This window comes from Bos indicus x Bos taurus, chromosome 4, assembly GCF_003369695.1.
Source record: "Bos indicus x Bos taurus breed Angus x Brahman F1 hybrid chromosome 4, Bos_hybrid_MaternalHap_v2.0, whole genome shotgun sequence".
Lineage (NCBI taxonomy): Eukaryota > Metazoa > Chordata > Mammalia > Artiodactyla > Bovidae > Bos > Bos indicus x Bos taurus.
In genome coordinates, this window is record NC_040079.1 from 18,655,910 (window position 1) to 18,682,159 (window position 26,250).

Consider the following 26,250-nt stretch of genomic DNA (forward strand, 5'->3'; position numbering starts at 1 on the left):
TTTTCATCATTCAGTTCAATCTCTCAGTCGTGTCTGACTCTTGGCGACCCCATAAATCACAGCACACCAGGCCTCCCTGTCCATCACCAACTCCTGGAGTTTACCCAAACTCATGTCCATCGAGTTGGTGATGCCATCCAGCCATCTCATCCTCTGTCGTCCCCTTCTCCTCCTGCCTCCATCCCTCCCAGCATCAGAGTCTTTTCCAATTAGTCAACTCTTTGCATGGGGTGGCCAAAGTACTGGAGTTTCAGCCTCAGCATCAGTCCTTCCAATGAACACCCAGGCCTGATCTCCTTTAGGATGGACTGGTTGGATCTCCTTGCAGTCCAAGGGACTCTCAAGAGTCTTCTCCAACACCACAGTTCAAAAGCATCAATTTTCCGGCACTCAGCCTTCTTCACAGTCCAACTCTCACATCCATACCTGACCACTGGAAAAACCATAGCCTTGACTAGACAGACCTTTGTTGGCAAAGTAATGTCTCTGCTTTTTAATATGCTATCTAGGTTGGTCATAACTTTTCTTCCAAGGAGTAAGCGTCTTTTAGTTTCAAGGCTGCAACCACCATCTGCAGTGATTTGGGAGCCCAAAAAATAAAGTCTGACACTGTTTCCACTGTTTCCCCATCTATTTCCCATGAAGTGATGGGACCAGATGCCATGATGTTAGTTTTCTGAATGTTGAGCTTTAAGCCAACTTTTTCACTCTCCTCTTTCACTTTCATCGAGGCTTTTGAGTTCCTCTTCACTTTCATCATTATATCACCAGCAAAGTGATAGTGTTAGTCTGTCGGTCCTGTCAGACTCGTTGTGACCCCATGTACTATAGCCCACCAGGCTCCTCTGTCCATGGGATTCTCCAGGCAAGAACACTGAAGTGGGTTGCCATTTCCTTCTCCAGGGGATCTTCCTGACCCAGGGATTGAACCCAGGTCTCCTGCATTACAGGCAAATTCTTTAGCATCTGAGCCACCAGAGAAGCCCTCATCACCAGAAATGCCTGTCAAATAATTGAATATTCCATGACAGTTTCACATCACTCTACCTAAAGTGTCCTTAAGGAAGTTTGTACAACTGGAACATTATTTAAGGATAGCCTAAACACTTAATAATACTTTAAAAAATTGGTCTTTTTAGTGTAGTCTAGAATTCTGAACCACCCTATCAAGAAGATAGACCCCAAACTTCACCTTTTCCCAAAACTCAGAAGTTCTGGTTTGAATATAGGAGTAATAGTTGCTTGCCTGTCTTGTCTTCAGCTATTTACTTTGCCCAATTTCTTCTTGGAACATTAGGTGATGGCCTGATTTTAAAAAAAAAGGATAATTGTGCTTGCTGTCAAAGCTCCAGGTTCTCAACAGGAAGACAGCCTATTGGGCAGCGATTTTGGTTGTGGAAATATCCTTCAAGCATCAAAATCAGATAAGAGGGAGAAAATTAATCCTCTTAGTGGGAGGCAGGTTTTGCTGGAATCTATCTCAGAGATGAGATCAGTGCTGTCAGGATAGAGACAGTCTCTTGTGTCTGCTTCACGAAGATAGTTGGGTCCCATCCCTACTTACCTTTGATGACTCTAAATCTTGCTCTCCCTGGCTAATCACTCAAGCTGGAGAAAGTGCAGTTTAGCTGGCATGTATCTTCCTTTTTTCTTCTTTTTCTCCTAACTTACCTCCAGTCATTATCCTCTCTTGCCAAACACATAATAATACTCTCTCCTTTTATGTGTGCAAAATAATTAATAAGAAATGGTGCTCTGTTCTTTCTCTAATTGCTCCTCAATTGGATGCAGGAAATTAACATCCTATAGTAATAAAGATGCACTGAATCCCTGACTCAGAGAGCTGTTGCTATTTTATAAGCTAGACAGTAAAAGGTGACTGGTGGACACTGGCAGTGGTAGGTGCTGCTGACGAGCACAGCATAGGGTGGAGCCGGGAGAAAGAATTGTTCCTAGAAGCCTTTGCACGTCTCCCATGCCATGCTCATATGTGCTGTCACTCAGTCATGTCCGACTCTTTGTGACACTATGGACTGCAGCCCACCAGGCTCCTCTGCCCAAGGAATTCCAGGCAAGAATACTGGAATGTGGTGCCATTTCCTCTTCCGGGGACCTTCCCTATCTGGGGATTGAACCCGCAGGTGGATTCTTTACCACTAGCGCCACCTGAGAAGCCTATGTCATACGTCTCAATTATGTCGGTAGTGAAGTTTAGTTCTTGAAGAGGTTGTGAATATTCTTTGGACAGAAGGGAGAAACGTGGCTTGTGGGGAGCCATAAACTATCAACATGTTATGGGTGGAAGAGAATTCTCGGATTTCCAACTAAAAGAGACAAGGCAAAGCCAGAGCATTGGGAAGTACGAGAGCAATTTGTGCAGGAAAGCACTTTCCTTGAGTTTGCTGAGAGGCAGAGATCAATGGGAAGGGCATCTCAGGAAATTATTGAGTCTTCTTTAAAATCAAATCAGGGTATTTCTCTTTCCTTCCAACAACACAGAGTGCCATAGGGCATAAGGAAAGCAAGTCAGAAGGTGACAAGAGCCTTTGGGGACAAATTCACTTAAGCACCATTCTAAAACTGGGAAAACAACTCCCATCTCCTTCTGCACTGGAGGAGTTAGAGTGTTTTTATGGCAGTATAGGATTGGGCATTTGTTTGTTTTCAGGGGCTATGCCAGAAGTGGAAGAATGCACCATGATTTATCTATATCAATTTCTCATTTTCTCCTACAGCTCCTTTCCTGTTTTGCGTTGCTTATAATGTAAATGTTATATAGAAACTGCCCTGTTTTTGGACACAGAAGAGTGGGGAAGAGAGGTGTTTTTTTTTTTTTTTTTGGATTTTGTTTCTCATGCCAGTGTCTAGAACGTGAATTTCCTCTTCTGAGAACTGAGTGAGATGGGAGGAGATGTTGACAGGAAAACTTCCAGAGTATATGACAGTTATCTTAAGGAGAAGCAGCAAAGCCACTCCCAACTCTACCTATTTTTTTCTTCCATTTTCTGATGCTGGATTCAGAAGTCCTTATGGCATTTCATAAAAATAATTAGCTGTGGGTAAGCCTTGCTCAATCACCTTGGCCCCACAAGATAAATATTATCTCTCCTGCATGTTGTGGTATGTGAGATAGTTTTTTGTATAAGTTTCTTATTTTAATGGGTTTCCCAGGTGGCTCAGTGGGTAAAGAATCCACCTGCACTGCAGGAGATGTGGGTTCGATCCCTGAGTCAGGAAGATTTCCTGGAATTGAGCATGGCAACCCACTCCAGTATTCTTGCCTTAGAAATCCCATGGACAGAGGAGCTTTGTGGACTACAGTCTCTGGGTCTCAAAGAGTCGGACATGACTGCAGCAATTGAGCACATTGGCTTGTGTTAATACTGAATGTAGCACTCAGGTGACTTGCCCTCACAATTGAGAGCTTCATGTTTCAATTTATGCTTAAAAAAAAAGTCCACATTCAGAAAACTCCAGATGGATTGCGTCTCAACAGGAGTTGTAGGCCAGGGTTCCCAGAGTCATTAGGCTAAAGCCAGCAACTCTTTCTAAAAGGTATTCCTTGCTAATGCTCTAGACAGCTCTCCGCAGGTATATTTCCCTTGATCAGATTTTAGAATAGCATGCCTTTTCTATTCCTTTAATCTCTTTTTAGAAACTAGGCAGGAAACTATATTGCAAAGACTGACTTGTAATATGAACCATCACATCTTTTTTTCTGCGTGATTGTACAATGTCTGATGCAGTTTTTTTTGTTGTTGTTGTTATTTTTGCAGTATCTTCAAAATGTTAAATGTATTTCCCTGGAGTGTTCAGATTTTACATAATAAAAAGTGTGATAGTCCAGTTTTCATGTTGAAGGAACTTGGACAGTATTAGATTCTTCTACATCATTTTTTTTAATCTGATTTTTCTTGTATCCACTTCCCACTTTTGCCCCTTTGTCCTTGCATTTCCAACACCTTCCTTTCCCTTTGTTGCAGTTCTTAGTGATAAACAGTAGGTGGCAGTACAGTTTCAAGCTCAAAGAGCGTTTAAGGGCCTCCTCACTCTGCAGACTGATTAAGGGCCTCCTCACTCTGCAGACTGATTAAGGAGGGCCTCCTCACTCTGCACAGGAGAAACGGAATTATACAAGCAAGTGGTAAAACAGGGGTGTTTTCAAAACACCAAATATAACTAAACACAGGAACTTATTTAAAAACAGAGGATATTTCAAGTACAGCTCACGTGGGGACCATCGGGTATATATTTGAATAGGAGGAAACTATGAGCATGAATAGAATTAGAAGAAATTTACATCAAAGGAGAAGAACTCACCAAACAGCCTTATTATTTGAGTCCTGGAACTTATTTCCCCACCTCCACACAAATGCCCATCTCTCTCCTTCCTCTTTCCGCACCCTCCCCTCTGTTGGTGGTGAATGTTACCTTTGAGGCTGTTTGGCAGTCCCTGAATGGGTTTGTGACCACTTGAATAGAGAATGTGTTTGTCTTTCTCCCATTTCAATGCCACTCTGTGTGGCTGCTGTAACTTTCATCTCTCTCACTCTTATTCTCGCCTGCTCCCTTACTGTATGTGCTTTGTTCATTGTCTTAATAGCAATTTTCATAATTAGCAGGGAGGAAAAGAAAACAAAGAGAGGCTTGTATAATTGATGGAGATTCTCAGTGCTGAGGGATTTCTGGTTCTATTTTACCTTGTTGGAGATGCTTGGGGGCTGGAGTGATGGTGGTGAAGATGTCACCTATATCCATGATCTCACTGTCGCTCCCTCAAGCCCTCAAGATGATGTCATGGGCTGGGCATAGCAATCCTGAGGCAATGCATATCCTCAAGGAAAGCTCAAGGGAGAATGCAGTTGCCCAGAGATGATTACCTACAGTCATGCTTTGAGACCATATTAAATCATCCCTAGGCCGGCTTGATTTAAACTGAGTGTTCTTCGTTCATCCACAGTTGCAGGAAATAAATTCAATTTGTGAAGCCTCGTGACTTTAATATAAAACAAGAGAAAAATAAAGATGGTGTTTCTGCAGCAGTGGTGTGTGGACCCTTGAAATGAGCCTGGACAGGATGTCCAGCTGGGAAATCAGTTTCCACTCAGGCCATTTCTCAAGAGTTTGTTAACAGACAGCTAGCAATAATGGCCCAGGCAGGAGACAAGAGTCCAGCCTGGGGAACTTTGCCCAGGCCTGAATGTTGTCTTTTTTCAAAATTGGAATGCAGCTGCTTTACAATGTTGTGTTGGTTTCTGCTGTACAGCAAGGTGAATCAGCCACAAGTACACATATATCTCCTCTTCCTTGCATTTCCTTCCCATTTAAGTTACCACAGAGCACTGAGTAGGGTTCCCTGTGCTACACAGTTCTCGTTAGTAATCTATGTTATACATAGTGGTGTATGTGTGGCAATCCCAATCTCCCAGTCTATCCCACCCCCTCCTTCCCTCCTTGATGCCCATATGTTTGCTCTCTATGTCCATGTCTCTAGACGTGCTTGGCAAATAAGTTCATCTGTACCATTTTCCTAGATTCCACATATATAGGTTCAGTTCAGTTCAGTTGCTCAGTTGTGTCCGACTCGTTCCAACCCCATGGACTGCAGCATGCCAGGCTTCCCTGTCCATCACCAATTCCTGGAGCTTGCTCACACTTAGGTCTATCGAGTCAGTGATGCCATCCAACCATCTCATCCTCTGTCGTGCCCTTCTCCTCCTGCCTTCAATCTTTACCAGCAAAAGGGTCTTTTCAAATGAGTCAGTTCTTCACATCACGTGGCCAGAGTATTGGAGTTTCAGCTTTAGCATCAGTCCTTCCAGTGAATATTCAGGACTGATTTCCTTTAGGATGGACTGGTTGGATCTCCTTGCAGTCCAGGAGACACTCAAGAGTCTTCTCCAACACCACAGTTCAAAAGCATCAATTCTTTGGCGCTCAGCTTTCTTTATAGTCCAACTCTCACATCCATACATGACTACTGGAAAAACCATAGCCTTGATGAGACAGACCTTTTTTGGCAAAGTAATGTCTCTGCTTTTTAATATGCTACCTAGATTGGTCATAACTTTCCTTCCAAGGAGTAAGCGTCTTTTAATTTCATGGCTGCAGTCACCATCTGCAGTGATTTTGGAGCCCCGCAAAATAAAGTCTGACACTGTTTCCACTGTTTCCCCATCTATTTGCCATGAAGTGATGAGACCGGATGCCATGATCTTAGTTTTCTGAATGTTGTGCTTTAAGCCAACTTTTTCACTCTCCTCTTTCACTTTCATCAAGAGGCTCTTTAGTTCTTCTTCACTTTCTGCCATAAGGGTGGTGTCATCTGCATATCTGAGGTTATTGATATTTCTCCTGGCAATCTTGACTCCAGCTTGTGTTTCCTTCAGCCCAGCGTTTCTCATGATGTACTCTGCATATAAGTTAAATAAGCAGGGTGATAATATACAGCCTTGACATACTACTTTCCCAATTTGGAACCAGTCCATTGTTCCATGTTCAGTTCTAACTGTTGCTTCTTGACCTACCTATAGATTTCTCAGGAGGTGGGTAAGGTGAACTGGTATTCCCATCTCTTGAAGGATTTTTCCACAGTTTGTTGTGAGCTACACAGTCAAAAAGGCTTTGGTGTAATCAATAAAGCAGAAGTAGATGTTTTTCTGGAATTCTCTTACTTTTTCAATGATCCAACAGATGTTGGCAATTTATTTTCCTCTTTCCGACTTCTCTCTGTGTGACAGTCTCTAGGTCCATCCACATCTCTGCAAATCAGGCCTGAATGTTCTTCATGTTCTTCAGTAGGAATAAGTGCATCAGCACACGATGGGAGCCTATATGCACAGATACTAGGTTTCACCAAAGTGTGAGAAAAGTGGGCAAGTCCAGGGAACTTTCAGGGCTGTGGTCAGGAGAGGGCAGAAGGAATGAATGTAGAATGACAAAGGAGAGAGGGAAAGAATAGAGTTGACATAAAACTAGAAGAAACCAGATGCTTCTCTTTCTCTTCCTAAGTAGGATGGATGATCGACCCTCTGCTTATAGAAAGTAGTGTTTTTGCTCATCCCAAAAGCTGGAGTGTTAAGAGAAAAGGTAGGCATGAAAAGGAAAATCGGTGAAACATACATCGAGAGTTGCTTTCAAAGTACAGACAAGGACTTGCTTGTTCATGAAGACTTCACGCCTGAGGGCGGTTTATTTGTAGTGTGCCAGGAGGATTCTAGAGGTAGCGTGGCTCCTGGACCACCATACTGTGTTTCTTCCTGTGTTTTCTATTCTAATTTCATAATGGCAACCAGAAAATGAAGGGGACCTCGGCTCATCCAGCCAGGCCTGTAAGTTGATAGGAAATATCTCAGAGCTCCCCTCCCCTATCCACATTCTTATAGAAATGTCTCATTCGTATTTTCAGAATACGAATCTTTGTTTTTGTGTCCAGTGGCTCAGATGGTAAAAAGCCCACCTTCAATGCAGGAGACCTGGGTCGGGAAGATCCCCGGGAGAAGGAAATGGTAACCCATTCCAGTATTCTTGCCTGGAGAATTCCATGGACAGAGGAGCCTGGCGGGCTACAGTCCATGTGGTAGCAAAGAGTTGGACATGATTGAGTGATCAATGCTTTCACTTTCTTTGAAGTGCCTTTTACACATGTGCTATATTTTCATTCCAAACTCACCTCTGTGTGGTGACCTGGTTCGTTGCCAACTCCAAGTCAGGTGATGGTTTAGAAACTCTTAAGTAGAAAGTCTTATGTGTTGGGTACACTGGGAAAGAAAGATTGATGTTCATTTGTGAGTGATCCTCTCTAAAAAGTAGTAGACCAGTATAGGTGGCACCCCAATATTCATCTGATCTATCTTTAGGAAAGATTGTGCAAAATGGATAGTCTATTGATCTACCCCTTTCCTAGTGGGGAAATGATACTGATGTTCCAAGGAAGGGCCAAGAAAGAAAGCCATGGATGCTATCAAGATAAAACCATGGGATAAAAAAAAAAAAAAGACAATATTTTTAGAGGCCTTTTAAAAAAGTAGAGTCAGAACAGTATTACTCAAATACAAAAGATATCACGTTTGAAGAGCTTGTAGATTTACAGCATCTCAGATTTCATAGAAGTTTCCAAGAAAATGCATGTTTCAAAAATGTACAGCAGAGAATATTAACACATCAAAAAGGCTGAACTAGTCATGATGCCTTATCACCTCAGTTCTAGCTTTATTGATTAAAAACAGTAAAACATCACAAGCAGTGGCATATTTCTCAAAGACTTTCACCTTCATAACCAGGACGTACTTGTGCTCTCTTATTACTACGTCGCTGGTAGAAAACTGGGCACATTTTTCAGTGTCCTTAAGCCTTGTGATTGATCGACTGAAAGATCAGAGGCCTTGAGGGGAAGCTTGCTGATGGAAGGCAATCTACACAAGCATCTTTGTGATTCTCAGAGGTTCCTTGTGTCTTGATGATGACACGGTCTAGAAGCAGTCCCGTCCAGGACAGCAGCTGCAGCCAGGGTGTGCTTCATGTCTCATCCCCTTGGATTGTTGATATCTGCATACACTAATCTTACGATTCATTCTGAGATGCTATAACTGTATTTAAGCAGATCATTTCGTATTTCCTTTTTCTTGAAAACGTCCCTTTCCAGAGGAGAACAAACCGATCCCCTAGCAGACCTTGGAGATGTTCCTGAAGCTGACAGTCTTAAATTCAGATTTTTTTTTTTTTTTAACTGTGTTGTTTTTTGTTAAGAATTCAAGTGACTTTTACTTTGAGATCAATAGCCATAACATGGCTATGGAATTTTCAGTATGAAAATATTTTACCAGTTAAACTATATAATTCCCATCTGAAAGCAATGTCTTATTTTCCTGAAAAGTGTTAGTCACTCAGTCATGTCTGACTCTTTGCAACCCCATGGTAGCAAAGTAGCCCACCAGTCTCCTTTGTCTATGGGATTATCCAGGCAAGAATACTGGAGGAGGTTAGCCATTCCCTTCTCCAGGGGATCTTTCCAACCCAGAGATGGAACCTGGGTCTCCCGCATTACAAGCAAGATTCTTTACCATCTGAGCTGCCAGGAAAGCATTTATTTTCAGGTTCCCATGTATACTCTCATTTGAGAAGTCTTGCCTTCATTTGAAGGGAAAGAAAAGTATGAATATTCAAGTAAGTGGGGTTAACATTGGAAAGGGGACTTTCACTAGCCCATGTTCAAATTAAGATTCATAGAAAAGTGTATCAGAGTGGCTTAAAAAGCAAAACTCTTCCACAAAGCAGATATTTGAAGGGATGAATAAATGAATGGATTCCTTCTTAATGCAGTTTTAATTGTGAGTCACCTCCTTTTAATCCTTTTATTTCCCCAGTGCAGTGGGGACACAGTAGGGAAAGCCTGCAGGTTTTTTCTATAATTTAATAATTCAAAGATCTGAGTAAACCTTTATACTTGTCCTCTGCTGTGGTCTTCTAGCTTTTTTTTGACTGTTGTGTTTCTTCTTTAAGTTTCTGTTCAGACTCTGTTTCCTTCCCTTGTTTCTTCCTTCCTCCCCTTATTCCATCTATTGATCTCATGGCAAAGCATTAAGTTTTTACCTGCTTCTTGCCGTTGTCGTTTTAGTGCGGACTCCGCCTGTGTTTTATCTGTCAGAAATCCCTGTTCTGCTCTCTTCTTAGGGTGGTTTTGTGTAGATGTCCTGCTGATCCCCTTTTGTTCATAACTCACATTTGTTTGGGGCGAGTTCTTTTTAGAACTACTGCTTGGGATGAATAATTAGGGAAAGAAGGTTGGTGGGTTTCTGGAAACTTTGAGTCTCTAGTCTTCATACTCTTTCTTAGCAGCACTCTCCTCTAGGGTTTGCTTCTGCTCCTGAATGGCTCAGAGCTAAGGGCTTTGGTTAGCCTTGTCTCCTCATTTAAGATGGACACATTCTGTCTGCTTGAACGTGGTCCAACTTTACTAGACTTAGTAGCTCCTCATATCTAATAATTCCGGTTTAGGGACGTCTTCTAGTTTAGCCAGAGATGATGCTTTCTTTTCTGTTTCTCATTGTCCCTGTTATTTTCCATGGATTTCAAAAAGGATTGAAGAGCACACGGATGCGGAGGTTCTGCGATTCTAGTCTGTAGCTTGTCTTCTGACTTTATTCTCACTGTTTTGTGATCTGCTCTGTCCACAACTGCACGATCAAAAGCACAGATGAGAAGCTGTGACTTCTCTGCATCAGAACTTTGCTCCGTGTAGCTTAGAACCAAAATGACAAGCCCCTCAGCCTCTATATGAAACGCCCCTCCCTCTTGTGGCTCTAGACATAATGTTTATGACTCCTCTACATGCGAACAACACTAAGTTGCTTGTATATCTGATCACATGTTGTGAAATTTTCTATCCTAATCCTTTCTCATATGCCTGTAGCCTCCACCTGAAATAATTCTTTGTTTCTTACTTACCTAATAGGCTTCTACTTATCCTTCAAACCCAAATCGTTTATAAATTTTTTGATGATGGCCGTTCTGACCAGTGTGAGGTAACTACCTCACTGTGATTTTGACTTGAATTTCTCTAATAACTGGTGATATTGAGCATCTTTTCATGTGTTTCCTGGCCATCTGGATATCTTCTTTGGAGAAATGTCTGTTTAGGTCTTTTGCTCATTTTTTGATTGTATTATTTATTTTTTTTGATATTGAGCTGCAAGAGATGTTTGTATATTTTGGAGATGTGGGTGAACCTGGAGTCTGCTGTACAGATTGAAGTAAGTCAAAAAGAAAAACAAATAATCATATATTAACGCATATATCTGGAAGTTAGAAAAATGGTACCGATGAACCTATTTGCAGAGCAACAATAGAAAGGCATGCATTTTCCCCCAAGAGAAAGGACTTGGGGACACATGGTGGGGACAGGGGAGGCTGGAAAGAGTTGAGAGAGGAGCACTGAAACATACACATCCAGTTCAGTCACTCAGTCGTGTCCGACTCTTTGCGACCCCAAGGACTACAGCACACCAGGCCTCCCTGTCCATCACCAACTCCCAGAGTTCACTCAAACTCACGTCCACTGAGTGGGTGATGCCATCCAACCATCTCATCCTCTGTCGTCGCCTTCTCCTCCTGCCTTCAATCTTTCCCAGCATCAGGATCTTTTCCAGTGAGTCAGCTCTTCGCATGAGGTTGCCAAAGTATTGGAGTTTCAGCTTCAGCACCAGTCCTTCCAGTGAACACCCAGGACTGATTTCCTTTAGGATGGACTGGTTGGATCTCCTTGCAGTCCAAGGGACTCTCAAGAGTCTTCTCCAACACCACAGTTCAAAAGCATCAATTCTCTGGCGCTCAGCTTTCTTTATAGTCCAACCCTCTTATCCATACATGACCACTGGAAAAACCATAGCCTTGACTAGATGGACCTTTGTTGACAAAGTAATGTCTCTGCTTTTTAATATGCTGTCTAGGTTGGTCATAACTTTCCTCCCAAAGAATAAGCGTCTTTTAATTTCATGGCTGCAGTCCCCATCTGCAGTGATTTTGGAGCCCAAAAAAATAAAGTCTGACACTGTTTCCCCATCTGTTTGCCATGAAGTAATGGGACCAGATGCCATGATCTTCGTATTCTGAATGTTGAGCTTTAAGCCAATGTTTTCACTCTCCTCTTTCACTTTCATCAAGAGGCTCTTTAGTTCTTCTTCACTTTCTGCCATAAGGGTGGTGTCATCTGCATATCTGAGGTTATTGATATTTCTCCTGGCAATCTTGATTCCAGCTTGTGCTTCATCCAGCCCAGTGTTTCTCTTGATGTACTCTGCATATAAGTTAAATAAGCAGGGTGACAATATACAGCCTTGACGTACTCCTTTTCCTATTTGGAACCAGTCTGTTGTTCTATGTCCAGTTCTAACTGTTGCTTCCTGATCTGCATATAGATTTCTCGGGAGGCAGGTAAGGTGGTCTGGAATTCCCATCTCTTTCAGAATTTTTCAGTTTGTGGTGATCCACACAGTCAAAAGCTTCAGCATAGTCAATAAAGCAGAGATAGATATTTTTCTGGAACTCTTGCTTTTTCATTGATCCAACGGATGTTGGCAATTTGATCTCTGGTTCCTCTGCCTTTTCTAAATCCAGCTTGAACATCTGAAAGTTCATGGTTCGCATATTGTTGACGCCTGGCTTAGAGAATTTTGAGTATTACTTTACTATCGTGTGAGATGAATGCAATTGTGTGGTAGTTTGAGCATTCTTTGGCATTGCCTTTCTTTGGGATTGGAATGAATACTGACCTTTTCCAGTCCTGTGGCCACTGCTGAGTTTTCCAAATTTGCTGGCAATACATATACATTACCATATGTGAACTAGATAGCTGGCAGGAATCTGCTGTATTGCACAGGGAGCTCAGCTCAGTGCTCTGTGTTGAACTGTCGGGGTGGGATGAGGGGCAGAAGGGAGGCTCAAGAGGCAAGGGATATATGTATATTTAAGCTGATTATTTCATTGTACAGCAGAAACCAACACACAATTTTAAAAGCAATTATATGCCAACTAAAAACAAAAAAAAAAAGCCCAGCTCAGACAGTTCTTGAGTTTTGAAGCCTTCTTTTACTTCTTTTGAAAGAGCACTGGTCTTCCTCTCTTCTGTGCTCTTTACTCATACATGTTTTGATGATTGCAGTTTTTCATTATAATCATTTGGTTAGATATTTTCCTCCTACACTAGGTTATGTGTTCCTTGAAATTGATGTCTTATTTCTTTGTCAATCTACATCACATTTAGGGCCTGGTGGTTAAGAGGGTCTCAAGTAACAGTTATTCAGGTTCAAGTCATTATAAATGGAAAGATTCAGATCTGAATAATCATTATTCAGGGTTAATAAAATAGGTGAAAGATTTTTAAATGCTGGACTTGAATTTCTGTTTTCACTGTCTCTGCTGGATTTGAATGGAATGTAAATAAACATGTGAAATAATACCAAAACAAACAAAACAGGACAAAATCAAGTATAAAGTTCCTGTTGTTGTTCAGCCACTAAGTCGTATCTGACTCTTTTGTGACCCTGTTGACCGTAGCCCACCAGGCTCCTCTGTCCATGGGATTTCTCAGGCAAGAATACTAGAGTGGGTTGCCATTTCCTTCTCCAGGGGATCTTCCCAACCCAGGAATCTAACCTGCATCTCGTGCATCGGCAGGTGGATTCTCTGCCCCTGAGCCACCAGGGAAGCCCATCATAAAAGAAACCTGTGGTGAGGAAAAAAGTGAGGAGGCAAACTCTAAATCCTGGAGCTATTTGAGCGCTAGAATCCCATGGACGGAGGAGCCTGGTGGGCTGCAGTCCATGGGGTCGAGAAGAGTCGGACACGACTGAGCGACTTCACTTTCACTTTTCACCTTCATGCATTGGAGAAGGAAATGGCAACCCACTCCAGTGTTCTTGCCTGGAGAATCCCAGGGACTGAGGAGCCTGGTGAGCTGCCGTCTATGGGGTCGCACAGAGTCGGACACGACTGAAGCGATTTAGCAGCAGCAGCAGCAGCAGCAAAGCTATAGTCAGCATTAAGAGAGTAGATACTTTTTCCAGGATAAAATGTATGTGCAGGAGAAATGAGCAGGCTGGGACAACACTTCAAGTCGTTCAGGTGCAACTGGAGGAAAAGCAGCGAGCTTTCTTGCCTTCCCGCGTTGTCAGGTTAAGGAAGGTTATCTCTTCCCGGGACTCAACCTCTCTGTTTTAAAAATAACTGTGTATACTGCTGATTTCATGGTATTTCTTCTCTCCTGAGCTAAGTTCCATAAAACTTTTTATGCCCATTTCCAGCAATAATGGATGATGTGCCTGTCTCAGTGGAATAATTTAGTGACTCGCTCCGGTGAAAGGTGAAATGCTGAGTGAGGATTGAAATACTCCATATGTCTTAAAATTCCACAAACCTAGGCGTGTGGGAGACATTCCACACAGAAACTCAACATGACTAATCCTTAGAAAACAGTCTGAAATCGATCTTTCTTCCCCGCTGCCTGGACATACCGCAGAAGGCATCCCCCTGGGGCTCTCATGGAGCCATCTGGAATTTTTCAGGTTTAATATTAGTACTTTGCTTCTACAGAAAGGCAGCAAAAACCCTTCCTCCCGGGTCTTCCACCTGAGACATCTAGTGGTCCATCCATCGGCATGGATTTTCCTTTATTCCTATAACTCTGTGAGAAATTAATTGTGAACCATCCAAGACAGGCTTTTGCTTACTTCTCATCAGAAAACACCATGAATGAAGATGTTTCCTTGTTACTAGCTCTTTTTTATGTCCTGGGTAGCTTAAAAAATTCTCCAGTTTCTTTTTTCCTTTTTAATTTTTATTTTGTGCAGGAGTGGTGTTGATTAATGATGTTGTGTTAGTTTCAGGAGTGCAGCAAAAGTGATTGATGTACATACACATATGTCAGTTCTTTTTCAAATTCCTTTCCCATTTAGGTTGGAACAGAGTATTGAGCAGAGTCCCCTGTGCTATACAGTAGGCCCTTGTTGGTTATGTTTTAAATATAGCAGTGTGTACATGTCAATCCTGCTGCTCCTTTGTTCAGGCCCCTCTGGTCCTTTATTGGATGGTGGGCATGTCTGGGGTGGGGTGGAGCCTGGAGAGTGCCCACATCGTCACTAATGTGAAGCTTCAGATCACTCCCTGGATCCTTCCTTCCTAGCTGACCTAGGAGCTGGCAGACTAGAAGATAGTTTGAAGGTGATGTGATTTTTGAGGAGTTCCAGAATGTGTCTGAGTCCAAACTCTAGTGTATGGTGCTGAAATTAATGCCATTTCATACCTTTTAATCAGGGATCCTCTGTGTTCTAAATAAGACATGGTCCTAGTTTCCAAGGAGCTCACAGCCTAGTGGGGCTTCCCTGGTGGCTCAATGGTAAAGAATCTGCCTGCCAAGCAGGAGAGGCAGATTCGATCCCTGGGTCAGGAAGAAGGGATCTCCTTCCTGGGAAAGGAAATTGCACCCCACTCCAGTATTCTTGCCTGGGAAATCTCATGGACAGAGGAGCCTGGTGGGCTGCAGTCATTGGGGTTGCAAAGAGTTGGACACGACTTAGCAACTAAACCACCACCGCCACCACAGCTTAGTGAGAAGGCTGGTGTGTGCAAGTATGAAACAGTGGCCCTTAGGGAGAGGACAGGTCAGCTCCACCTGGGAGTCCCAGTGGCATTTCTCAAGCAGATGCCACAGAGATGATTTAGGGTGGTGTCAGGGGCCCTCCCTGTGTCTGCCTCCCAGATGCCTACTTACTCTCCACCAGATCTTGAGACCCTCTGTAGTCTTCACATGCAAGTGTCTACTTAAAGAGACCGCTGACGTTGAACTAATTTCACACTTCACCACCCAGTGAAAGTTAAGGCTGTCTCACCATTACTCCTATGTCTGTATTACTGTACTGCTTGTTCACATAATGGACAAAAATATTTCTGATCAGTAGATAAAGTAAAATGGTATTGGGCATCCCAAAGTAGCTAAAATTGTCCTTCAACCACTATGTCCCAATTGAATCATCCTTGCCTCAATGTTTGCATCCTGTCTCATAAACATTATATTGTTGTTGTTGTTCAGTTGCTAAGTCGTGTCTGATGCTTTGCAACTCCATGGACTGCAGCACGCCAAGCTTCCCTGTCTTTCACTATCTCCCGGAGCTTGCTCAAACTCATGTCCACTGAGTCGGTGATGCCATCCAACCATCTCATCCCCCTTCACCCCTTTCTCCTCTTGCCCTCAATCTTTACCAGCATCAGAGTCTTTTCCAATGAGTTGGCTCTTCGCATCAAGTGGCCAAAGTATTGGAGCTTTATCATCAACCTTGCAATGAATATTTAGGGTTGATTTTCTTTATGATTGACTGGTTTGATCTCCTTGCTGTCTAAAGGACTCTCCAGAGTCTTCTGTGGCACCACGGTTCGAAAACACCACAGTTCTTCAATGCTCAGTTTTCTTTATGGTCCAACTCTCACATCTGTACATGACTCCTGGAAAAACCATAGCTTTGACTGTATAGACCTCTGTTGGCAAAGTGATGTTTCTGCTTTTTAGTATGCTGTCTAGGTTTAGTTGTATTATGACTACATATAAATATTAGTTATTTAAGTTTGGTAGCTTTATTACCAAACTCACGCATTAGCCTTTGGTCATCTCCCTGCTATGGGCCCCAGTGGGCCCATCGTTTAGAGAGGACCCCTCCCTCCTGGTTTCTTGCCTCTCGCTTCAAACTTCCAACACCTCTGAAGATGGTATTATACATCTCTTTCTCCCAAGTAAAGCATGAGTTGGTAGTCAAGACAGTATCTTTCAAGCTTGAGGGGAATTCATCCACAAGGTTGTGTCTGTATTGCCCCAATTAACTTAATATGTAGTCAGCTGAGAAAGAAAAGGTTTTAATTGTGAAAGGGGTTGATGCATTATCCACTGGTATCTTTTGGCATCTTTCTTCTCTTTAATGTCACTTTATTTTTGTTTTTTGGCCATACCCTGTGGCATGTGGGGTCTTAGTTCCCTGACCAGAGTTGGTACCCACACCCCCTGCATTGGAATCAAGGAGTCTTAATCACTGGATCACCAGGGAAGTCCCATCCATTGGTATCTTAATGTCGTAATTAAACCTGAGCCTCAAATGATAGGTAAAAGTCACCAATTTGTGAAAATTCTGTGGGACCCCAGTGGTTGCCCTATCGTCTAATCCTGATTCTGATAGGTTTAGAAACACAAAGCCAACTTATAAAGTGTCTATGTCATATCACTCAAACATTAAATTCCATGAACAGTGGAAGCAAAAACCAATAATGCTTAGGGAACATCATTGCTTTTTACTTTGGTTTCATTTTTTATTGTCCAAGTAGATTTCTTTTTACCGATAGACACTTAATCTAGGGCTTATTTACCTCCGTGGCATTTTCTCTGGAGAGCTGGCCTTGGGCACTAGTGGCATGGCAAGGATTTTGTCCATCATCACATTTCTGTGAGTTCTTTTTTTGTGTGTGATAAATCCAGACAGTTTAACTAAGTTTGTTTCAGTCTTACATCACCATGCCAACAGACTGTTTTTTGAATGTTATTTGTTTATACATGTTTGGCTGCTCTGGGTCTTCACTGATACGCGAGGACTTTCTCTAGTTGCTGTTCATGGGCTTCTCGTCGGGGTGGCTTCCTTTGTTACAGAACACAGGCTCTAGGCAGGCAGGCTCAGTAGTTGCAGTGCGCAGGCTCAGTTGCTCTGTGGCATGTGGGATCTCCCCAGATCAGGAATCAAACTCATGTCTACTGCATTACCAGGCGGATTCTTAACCACCAAACCAGCAGAGAAGTCCCACTAATAGACTCTTTTAGTAAAAGATCTACCACTTAACTAATCCAGGTAAGCTTTGGGAGTTACTCACTGGAATATACCATACAACCAACACATTAATTATACCATCTACTGTATTGAATTTCTGTTTAACTGAATTTTCATGGTGTAATTTCGACAAGATTATTCTTGATCATTGTACTTAGAATTATCAGTATCACTTGCAAAAGATTTATCATGCTTATTGTCTCATTTTAGGTCACCAGTCTCTTCAGAAGATCACGGTAAGAATCTGTCTTACTTATACTAATTCAAAGGTGAAAGTTGAGCTGTGGTCCTTGCATTTCATTGTCAGCAGAATCATTTAAGAAAATGTCTTTAAGATGTTTGTCTTGTGTTTTTTAAGTGCCAATTATGAAATGCTTTTAAAAGCTTAATTCACCCTAGCTGAATTTGGTATCTTGTACTATCTTCAGATCTGTTACAACTTATTTGTTTGACAAATATTGTAAAGTTTAATGTATTCTGATTTCTGTCCCATCTCTGGATATAGTTAACCCTTGACCCATGTGGGGATTAGGAGCACCAATCCTCCACACAGTCAGAAATCTGTGTGTGACTTAGAGCTGACCCTTCGTATCTGTGATCTCTCCATTTTCTTGAATTCAACCAGCTGTGATTCCTGTAGTGCCGTAGTTTTTACTATTGAAAATAATTCCTCACACAAGTGGACCTGGGCAGGTCAAACTCATGTTGTTCAAGGGTTAACTGTACTTTTTGTGACTTTGGGCTAGTCGTGTGACTTCTCTGAGTCACAGATTTCACCTTTAAAATGGGGGTTGTAATACATATTTCCCAAAGTCCCTTCCAAATGGGACACTGAGATGTGTGGAGGATGTTATGAGTCTGATATGAGGCTGAGTGGTAGTTGTCTGAGTTGTCACACAGTTAAGATGAGTTATTTACATTTTAAGAGACAACTGTCTTATTCAAAGGAGAATGTGTATAGTTTTGTCTCAGCTAAGCTTTGAAGTTGTGTGTGTATTCAATCAGTCGGTCAAAAATGTTTAAATGTTTACAGTGGGTCAGTTATATGATCATGTTATACAGGTATGCTGTGCGGGGCTATGTGCAGGGACAGGATGATGCGTGACACACAGCTTTCTCCCTCAAGGATTTTTTGGGGGATGGAGTTAGTGGAATGCCACATACCTGCTGCTATACAAAACAAAATGCAATTCATCTTATAAAAGAGGGATAAGCTAGGACTGTAAGAGTACCATGGATGTTCTCCTTCATGCTCTTCCTATTCAGCTAAGGCACCATGATTTATTTAGGCAATCAAGTAAAAAAATAAAAGACATGTTTTAAGTTTTCCTCTTCACCCTCTATTTCCTACCTGGTCACTAAATTCTGCCAACCCTATTTTTTATACTACTTTTTTCTCTGTTTTCTTTTTCATTCCCATTCCTTTTGTTTAGGGCCTCTCTCTGTCTTACTTGGACCTTTAAAAGTGCCTTCTAACTGATAGCCATTCCTCTAGAATTCCTTCTTTTATTTCACTTTGTAACTGCCTATCACCAAAACTGATTATGGCAAAAATCTACTCCCATAGCCTGTGGGGTGAAACCTTTTCACTAGACCAACAGTTGTATTCTTCTTTCCAATGCTGAACTTAAACCTGAACTAGAAAGTCCTAAATGATGGACTCTGTCTTCCTCTCCTGGTTGTTGTTTCTCTGGGCATCTTTTCCCTTCTCTTTGTGCTCTAGCCATGAGGTGCTATGTATAGTTTCTGAAACTCACCATATTTATAATGTTTCCCACTTTTATCCAGACTGTTCTGACCGAGGTCCCTCTTCCTTTTTGTCAAAGAGAGTTTATCCTTGTCAATCATCCATCCTCCATGAGAGCCTTCTACCCTGCTTAAAAATGCAATGCACATTTTTCTTCATTCTAGAATTTGACTTAAAAATTTGATGCTTGATTTACCTGTCTTCCCCGCTAGACTGTGAGTTCTTTGATAAAGATCCCAACAAACAGCAAACATTCAAAAGATGTTTATTAATTGAATATACTGACGAGAGAGGGGGCAGTTTTTAAGCAGACCTGTTCTGCTGCCATATCATAACGTCTTTCTCTACATTGGAATAAAGTTGTGTCGTGTTTTATGAAAAATCATAGGGCAGTTATGTTCAGGCCTATCAAGTCAAGTATCGACCATTTAATGATGACCTACTGTTGTATGCTATTTTGTCCATCAGTGTTGGTATGACTGGGTTTTTTAAATTGCATATTTAGGAGCCCTTGGATTTCAGGTTCATATGATAAACCAGAAACTTATGTTCAGTATTTATTTTGAACTGGGGTTTACTGTAATGAACTTTGTTTGTATTCGCCTTCTTCTCTGTATAAGAACTTATTCCCTATTCCAGAATAAAAGGGAGTGAGACTTTAGAATTCCATTTCTATGGTCCATAGTCCACTGGGAATTCTTAAGGATTATGAGCTATCAGTGAGCACTGCCCGTATTCTGGGGAGTCCTGAAAGGTGATGACTACCAGGAAGTCTTGTTCAGTATTAACAGCACTTCAGAATCGATTATTTTGAAAATGGGTGTATGTGATCAGTTAAAGGAACATTATCCAAACTTAGGGTTTTTCCATCCATGGAGAAGGCAGTGGCACCCCACTCCAGTACTCTTGCCTGGAGAATCCCATGGATGGAGGAGCCTGGTGGGCTACAGTCCATGGGGTCGCTGGGAGTCGGACACGACTGAGCGACTTCACTTTCACTTTTCACTTTCATGCATTGGAGAAGGAAATGGCAACCCACTCCAGTGTTCTTGCCTTGAGAATCCCGGGGATGGGGGAGCTGCCATCTATGGGGTTGCACAAAGTCAGACACGACTGAAGTGACTTAGCAGCAGCATGGCTTCAAAACATTTATTACATGGCATGCCTCTTAATTTGATTCTGCAACTTCCAAAAGTGATTCAAATATGTAACATAAACTTACAATGATGATGTAACTAATCTCATCTGATTTTCATCTTCTGGCCCATGTATCCATGGAAGAATATTCTTTTCCTTTATCACCAAGATTTTCTACTAGTACTTAAAATGTGTTTTCTTATGTTTATACATTTTAAAGTGTTCATGTTCGCTGTGGTTTGCATAAAACCTTATGTATCATGTCATCAAGCTGTGTTTGTATATAATAATAACACTGCAATATACTTGGAAGAGAAGTAAGAACTAGTAATTTTGCTTTCTCAAAGTTATGGGTAGAAAAGTCAAGGCACATCGGCAATCATGAAATCAGAGTAGAAAGCTCAGTGCCTCTTGCTTTTCTATTTCATTTGCTTTCCGCAGTGATCCGGTCCCTCACTCTGACTGGTCCCTTTGGGCATCCCCAAAACGGACTTTGTTCTTGAGAAAATCTCATTTTCCAGAGTCCGGTAGCCCTGACCTTCTCAGTCCCCTCAGATTATCACCATTTTACAGAAAATGTGCTTTGGTTATCGTGGCTTTGTCATTTTCCTTCTTGGTTTCAGTTTCCTCGGCCATAAAGCGAGGCTGTTCGTATCTACCTTGCCTGCCTTCCTCATGGGATTGTTGTGAGTTCAGTTGTGAAATTGTCTGTGAAATCACTTTCCCATTTGCGAAAAGCAGCCCTAACATAACGCTGTTGTTGTCCACGGTGGATGGGGAAATATGTGTTTACTATGATGTTCGCTCAGCATTATGCCCTGCCTTTGACAAGTTAAAAGATGTGCTGGAAATGAGAGGGCGTGTGAGAAATGTTTCTTTCAACATTATCATTAAATATTAAATTTCATTGGAAAATTTTTTTGTCTAGGTGAGGAGTAAAAAAAAATACACAATTTAGCTTGCAGTGATAAAGTAAAGGGCCAGTGTTTGATTAGATGAAGGATCAGTATATATGAGGAATTGATGATTTAAGGCATAAATGAAGTGTAGAACCAATTGCACCAGAATATCAGAGTTGTTAAGAATAAAGGCTGAAATCTATTGAGTGCTTCTTAGGCAGAAACACTCTGCTAAAGTGTTTCAGTTATGTCATTTCGTTTCATCTGTAACAAATCACAGGACACAGTAAATGTGTTCTCAGTTTTTAGGGGAGGAAACTCAAGAGCTCTTACACAAGTTGGTGGTGGTGTTAATTTTCACACCTAGTCTAAACACTCAGCTCTTGTTCATTTGCTCACTATGTCCCCAGAGAACAAAAGAAATGAGTGTCACCATTCAGGTGAATTGATCGAATTGTAGAAAGAAAAACATTTCCCTCTAACAAGAGTTTATTTACTACTGTGTGAGTAATTTCTTTTTAATGACAAACCAAAACAGACCAAAAACAACAACTTCTCCCTCCTGCTGGGAATGATTTGTCCCTGTAGAAAAAGTAAATACCAATGTCACATTCTCTCATAATTAGTTAACAGAGTGAAACTGAAGCTTCATGGAAGCCTGCCATGCTGAGTCCCAGGGGGAACATTACATTTAAATGTTACAGCTGGAAGCCGAGTCCTAGTCTTTGTCAGAAGATAAGCTTGGTGATGATGGATTGCCCTGTCCTCCGAGTTTCCACTGCATTTCGTGCCTATCACTTCATCATTTAAATTGCCCCTGGAGCCACCTCCAGTGCCCAGGCTGCTCTGCTTCTCTGAGCTCTCAGATTTTGCCCTGTTGTCTTAACCTCTTGCTTTTCAGGCTACTCAGATCGCCTCTGTGCTGCTGCTATCTACACCCAGGCAGCAACCGAGGGTCAGCTTCCAACCAGTGTCTGTTCACTTACAAAGTTAAGGACATCCATGGACTCTCTGGAGCGGCAGTGCCAAGCAATCTTGATTCCCCCAGCATGTCTGAAACAGGTGTCCCTCTCCTATGCCACCCGCTAGACCTGTTGTTGGTAAAAATGGTCCTCACACTACATGGTACTTCTGCTGTTGCAACAGTAACACAGTGAACAAGAATGGGAGGAGGGGTTATCCTGAAATGAAAATGGTAACATCCACAGTCACTCGTGTGAGTGCCCAAGGATGAGCCACTGAAATGCTTGAGGCAGTTTTAGTTTGCAGTGGGTCGTGCAGGGAAACACAGAGTGGACTGACCCACAGCTCAATTCATCAGGGCCTGTCTCTGGCTCGAATACCATACGTTCATTTTTCTCTCTAGTATAAATACATCCATGTACATAGATTTTGCTGAAATAGAAATACTCATAAAAATATATAAAATTTATTGGCTTGGTTTAAATTATAGCCAAGGGGCTCAGTACTCAGCCCCCAGCCTAAACAGTAAAATATTTGTAGCAATCTGGAAGCTTTGTGTTTGCCTTTATTATACATTATCTTCCCTCTCCTATGGGATGACTACTGTTCTGCTTTTTTGTTAAGAACTTCCTTGTTATCTATCATTTTATTACACATATGAATATTCCACATATGAATATATATGTATATGTATATTATATATGTATTCCACATATATGTTTGTGTATATATATAGTTTTGCTTATTTTGCACTTTTGTAAGTTGAATTCTTTTGCAAACTCTTCTATGATTTGTATCTTTTGTTTCACAATAGTGTTTCTCTGATTCATCCTGTTGATGAGCAGCTATCATGTTGATATATAGTTCTACTGTATGAATATAGAACAGTTTACATGTCCAAATTTTGATTAATGTTTAGGTGGACTCTAGGGTGTTTTTGTTTGGTTTTGTTCTTTTTATAAACAATACTGTTATGAACATTCTTTTTTATAACTCCTCCTGGTGTCCATTTGCAAGAATGTCTCTGTGGTTTAAACATAGGGATGGCATAGGTTTGTTGTTACTCAGTCACTATGTCATGTCTGATTCTTTGTGACCACGTGGACTGCAGCGCACTAGGTTCCTCTGTCCTCCGTTATCTCTCACATTTCATTAAAATTCATGCACATTGAGTTGGCTATACTATCTAACCGTCTCATCCTCTGTAACCCCCATTCTCCTTTTGCCTTCAGTCTTTCCCAGCATCAGGATCTTCTCCATTGAGTCGGCTTTTCACATCAGGTGGCCAAAGTGTTGGAGCTTCAGTTTCAGCATCAGTCCTTCCAATGAACATTCAGGGTTTATTTCCTTTAGGATTGACTGGTTTGATCTCCTTGCTATCCAAGGGACTCTCAAGAGTCTTCTCCAGCACCACAGTTCAAAAGCATCAGTCCTTCGATGCTTAGCCTTCTTTATTTTCCAGCTCTCACATCCATACATGACTACTGGAAAAACCATAACTTTGACTAGATGGACCTTTGTCAGCACAGTGATGTCTCAGCTTTCTAATACTCTGTCTAGTTTTGTCATAACTTTCCTTTCAAGGAACAAGCATCTTGTAATTTCATGGCTGCAGTCACCATCGCAGTGATTTTGGAGCCCAAGAAAATAAAATCTGTCACTGCTTCTGCTTTTTCTCCTTCTGTTTGCCATGAAGTGATGAGACCGGATGCCATGATCTTAGTTTTTTGAATGTTGAGTTTCCAGCCAGTTTTTTCACATGTTTTAAAAGTTCTAAATTCGATGGAAATCTTGATTATCTAGGAGTTACCTTAAATTTGTTCTTCATCCAGGGTGTCTTGATACACATGGATTTTTGCTTCTTCATATAAATTTTATTTTTTTATTTTTTTTCATATAAATTTTAGAATCAAGTTACCAAGTTTTTTGTTGCAATTCTCATGGCAATTGCATGAATCTATACCTCCGTATTAAGAGGACTGATATTTTTATGATAATAAGTCTTTGCATCTCAACCACATCTCTGTATTTAATTTTTTAAGACTAATTAACCTTTTAAAGTGCCTGTCAACAGAGCTTTATAATTTGTTTCATGAAAGTTTTGACCATATTTTGTTAAATATATTCCTAAGTACTTAACATTTTTAGTGATATTTTATATTTTTAAAATTGTATTTTCAAGTGATTATTGTTGGCATACTAAAAGGCAATTGCCTTAGAGTCTTGTTTCAATATCTCAACTCAAGATTCCTGCTAATATTTATACTCATAGGGACCTTTTGTAAGGAAAAAATTCTATAGGCAATATTATCTACAAGTACTAAGAATTTTGTTTCATCCTTTCCAACTGTTACCCTCGGTATGTTTTTCTCATTCCTTCTGTGCTGATTAGAACCCTTGGTACAGTATCGAATAGACATAGAGGTAGTCAGTCAGCATCATTGCCTTTTCCTGATCTCCAAGTCAGTGCCATCCACAAGTCAGCACTGCTTGTGAAGGTCGCTGAGGTGGTCGTGGTGCTGCCGGTATGGTTGCTTTATGGAGAGACTATTAAGGATTTCACCCTTCATTCAAATTTGTTAAATTCAACAAATACTAAATTTTATTGATTTTTTTCATCTTTTGAGATGATAATATGCTTTTTCTCATTTAGTCTTTTACTGTGGTACACTTCATCAATTGATTTTATAATAGAAAACCTATTATGTGCATGAGATGAACTCAAGTTGGTTATTACATATATCTCCTTTGTATATTGCTGGGTTCAGCTTACTAATATTCTATTTAGAATTTTTACATCCATGTTCACCAGTGTGATTGGTCTTTGATTTTTCTTTTTTGTTGTATGGTATTCCAAGCTTCATCAAATGATTTGGAAACTGTCCCCTCATTTCCTAATATCTGGAAGACTTTGTGTAACACTTGAGCTATCTATTTCTGTTATATCTTGAAACATCCTCTTAGCAAAATTGTCTGGGGCTGGCATTCCCTTTGTGGGAATAAATTTCAATGACAGATTTCTATTTTTTAATGTTTACAGAAATAGATTTTCTGTTTCTTATTAAATCAATATTGATAACTATATTTAAGAAGTTCATCCATTTTATTAAAGTTATTTTTCATGTTGGCATGAATTTTTAAATACTATCTTATTACCTGTGTCATTTCTATGAGACCTGAAGTTACAGCTGCCTTTTCACGTTTAATGTTGTTTGTGCCTGCTTCTTGTATGTGTATGAAGCACACCAGGGGCTTAGAGATCTGTTTATGTTCCTGGCTTTTTAAGAAACTAGTTTTTACCTTTATTGGTTCTCTGTATTATATATTTGTCTTCTGTTTCATTAGTGTCTTATGTTTATAGCTTCCTTTCCTCTAATCAGTTGTCTTGTTTTTATTCTTTTTCTACTTTTTCACCCCCTGACTCAGACATTTACGTACAAGCATTACCTGAATGCCTTCTCTTACGTAGCGCCTTCTGGAATTCCATTTAGACGCATGTTAGACATTTTTATGCTAGCCGACGCGTGTCTTACCCTCCTTCCCTATTTTGTCATCTCTTTGTTTCTCTGGAATGAATCCCAGATAAGTTAAGAGTTACCTTCGTGTTCATTTTTACTAATTCGTATTCATGTTCACTTTAGATTGTTCTAGGTGAGACGCTCATTTCCTTGGCCCTTTATGCATAAGAGTTCTTTAACTCCTTCTGCGAGCTTTTCCAGTTGCCAGAGAAAACTACCAGACTCGACTAATATAGATTAAATTCTCCATTCTTGCGTTTGTATGTAGGGATGCTTGTTTGGTTCTTGTTTAGAATGCATAGGAAACACAGAGATATTAATTCAAAGAGCATCTTATTCAGATGATGTCAGTAGATTCATATAAAGGTGTTCTTTGATTTTGTGTTTAGTCCCATACAATACCAAGTTTCTTGCTAAGTCCTTTGTCGTCTTTACTTTTTATTCATTTGCACAGCTTTTTTTCTTTGGGGGCACAGTTTTATTTGGGGGTCTACATGGGCAGGTTCCAGGTAGGGAAAGCTTCTGACTGTTTCTGCATCTGTGCTCAGGTTGGCCCACTATCCTATTCCATGATCACTTGGCTGTTGTGAGGCTTCCTGTTCTCAGGTCCATCAGCTGCCCCATTGCTTCCC

General features: G+C 41.0%; 1 protein-coding gene across 2 annotated transcripts in view; it reads left to right on the forward strand.

The window, feature by feature from the left end:
* DGKI (diacylglycerol kinase iota) overlaps positions 1–26,250 on the forward strand; it is a 517,513-nt gene that overhangs the window by 433,618 nt on the left and 57,645 nt on the right. For both annotated transcript variants that reach the window (XM_027538894.1, XM_027538896.1), the window contains one exon: positions 17,565–17,590. In XM_027538894.1, coding sequence (XP_027394695.1) covers positions 17,565–17,590 — 26 coding nt within the window. The remainder of the gene's footprint in view (positions 1–17,564; positions 17,591–26,250) is intronic.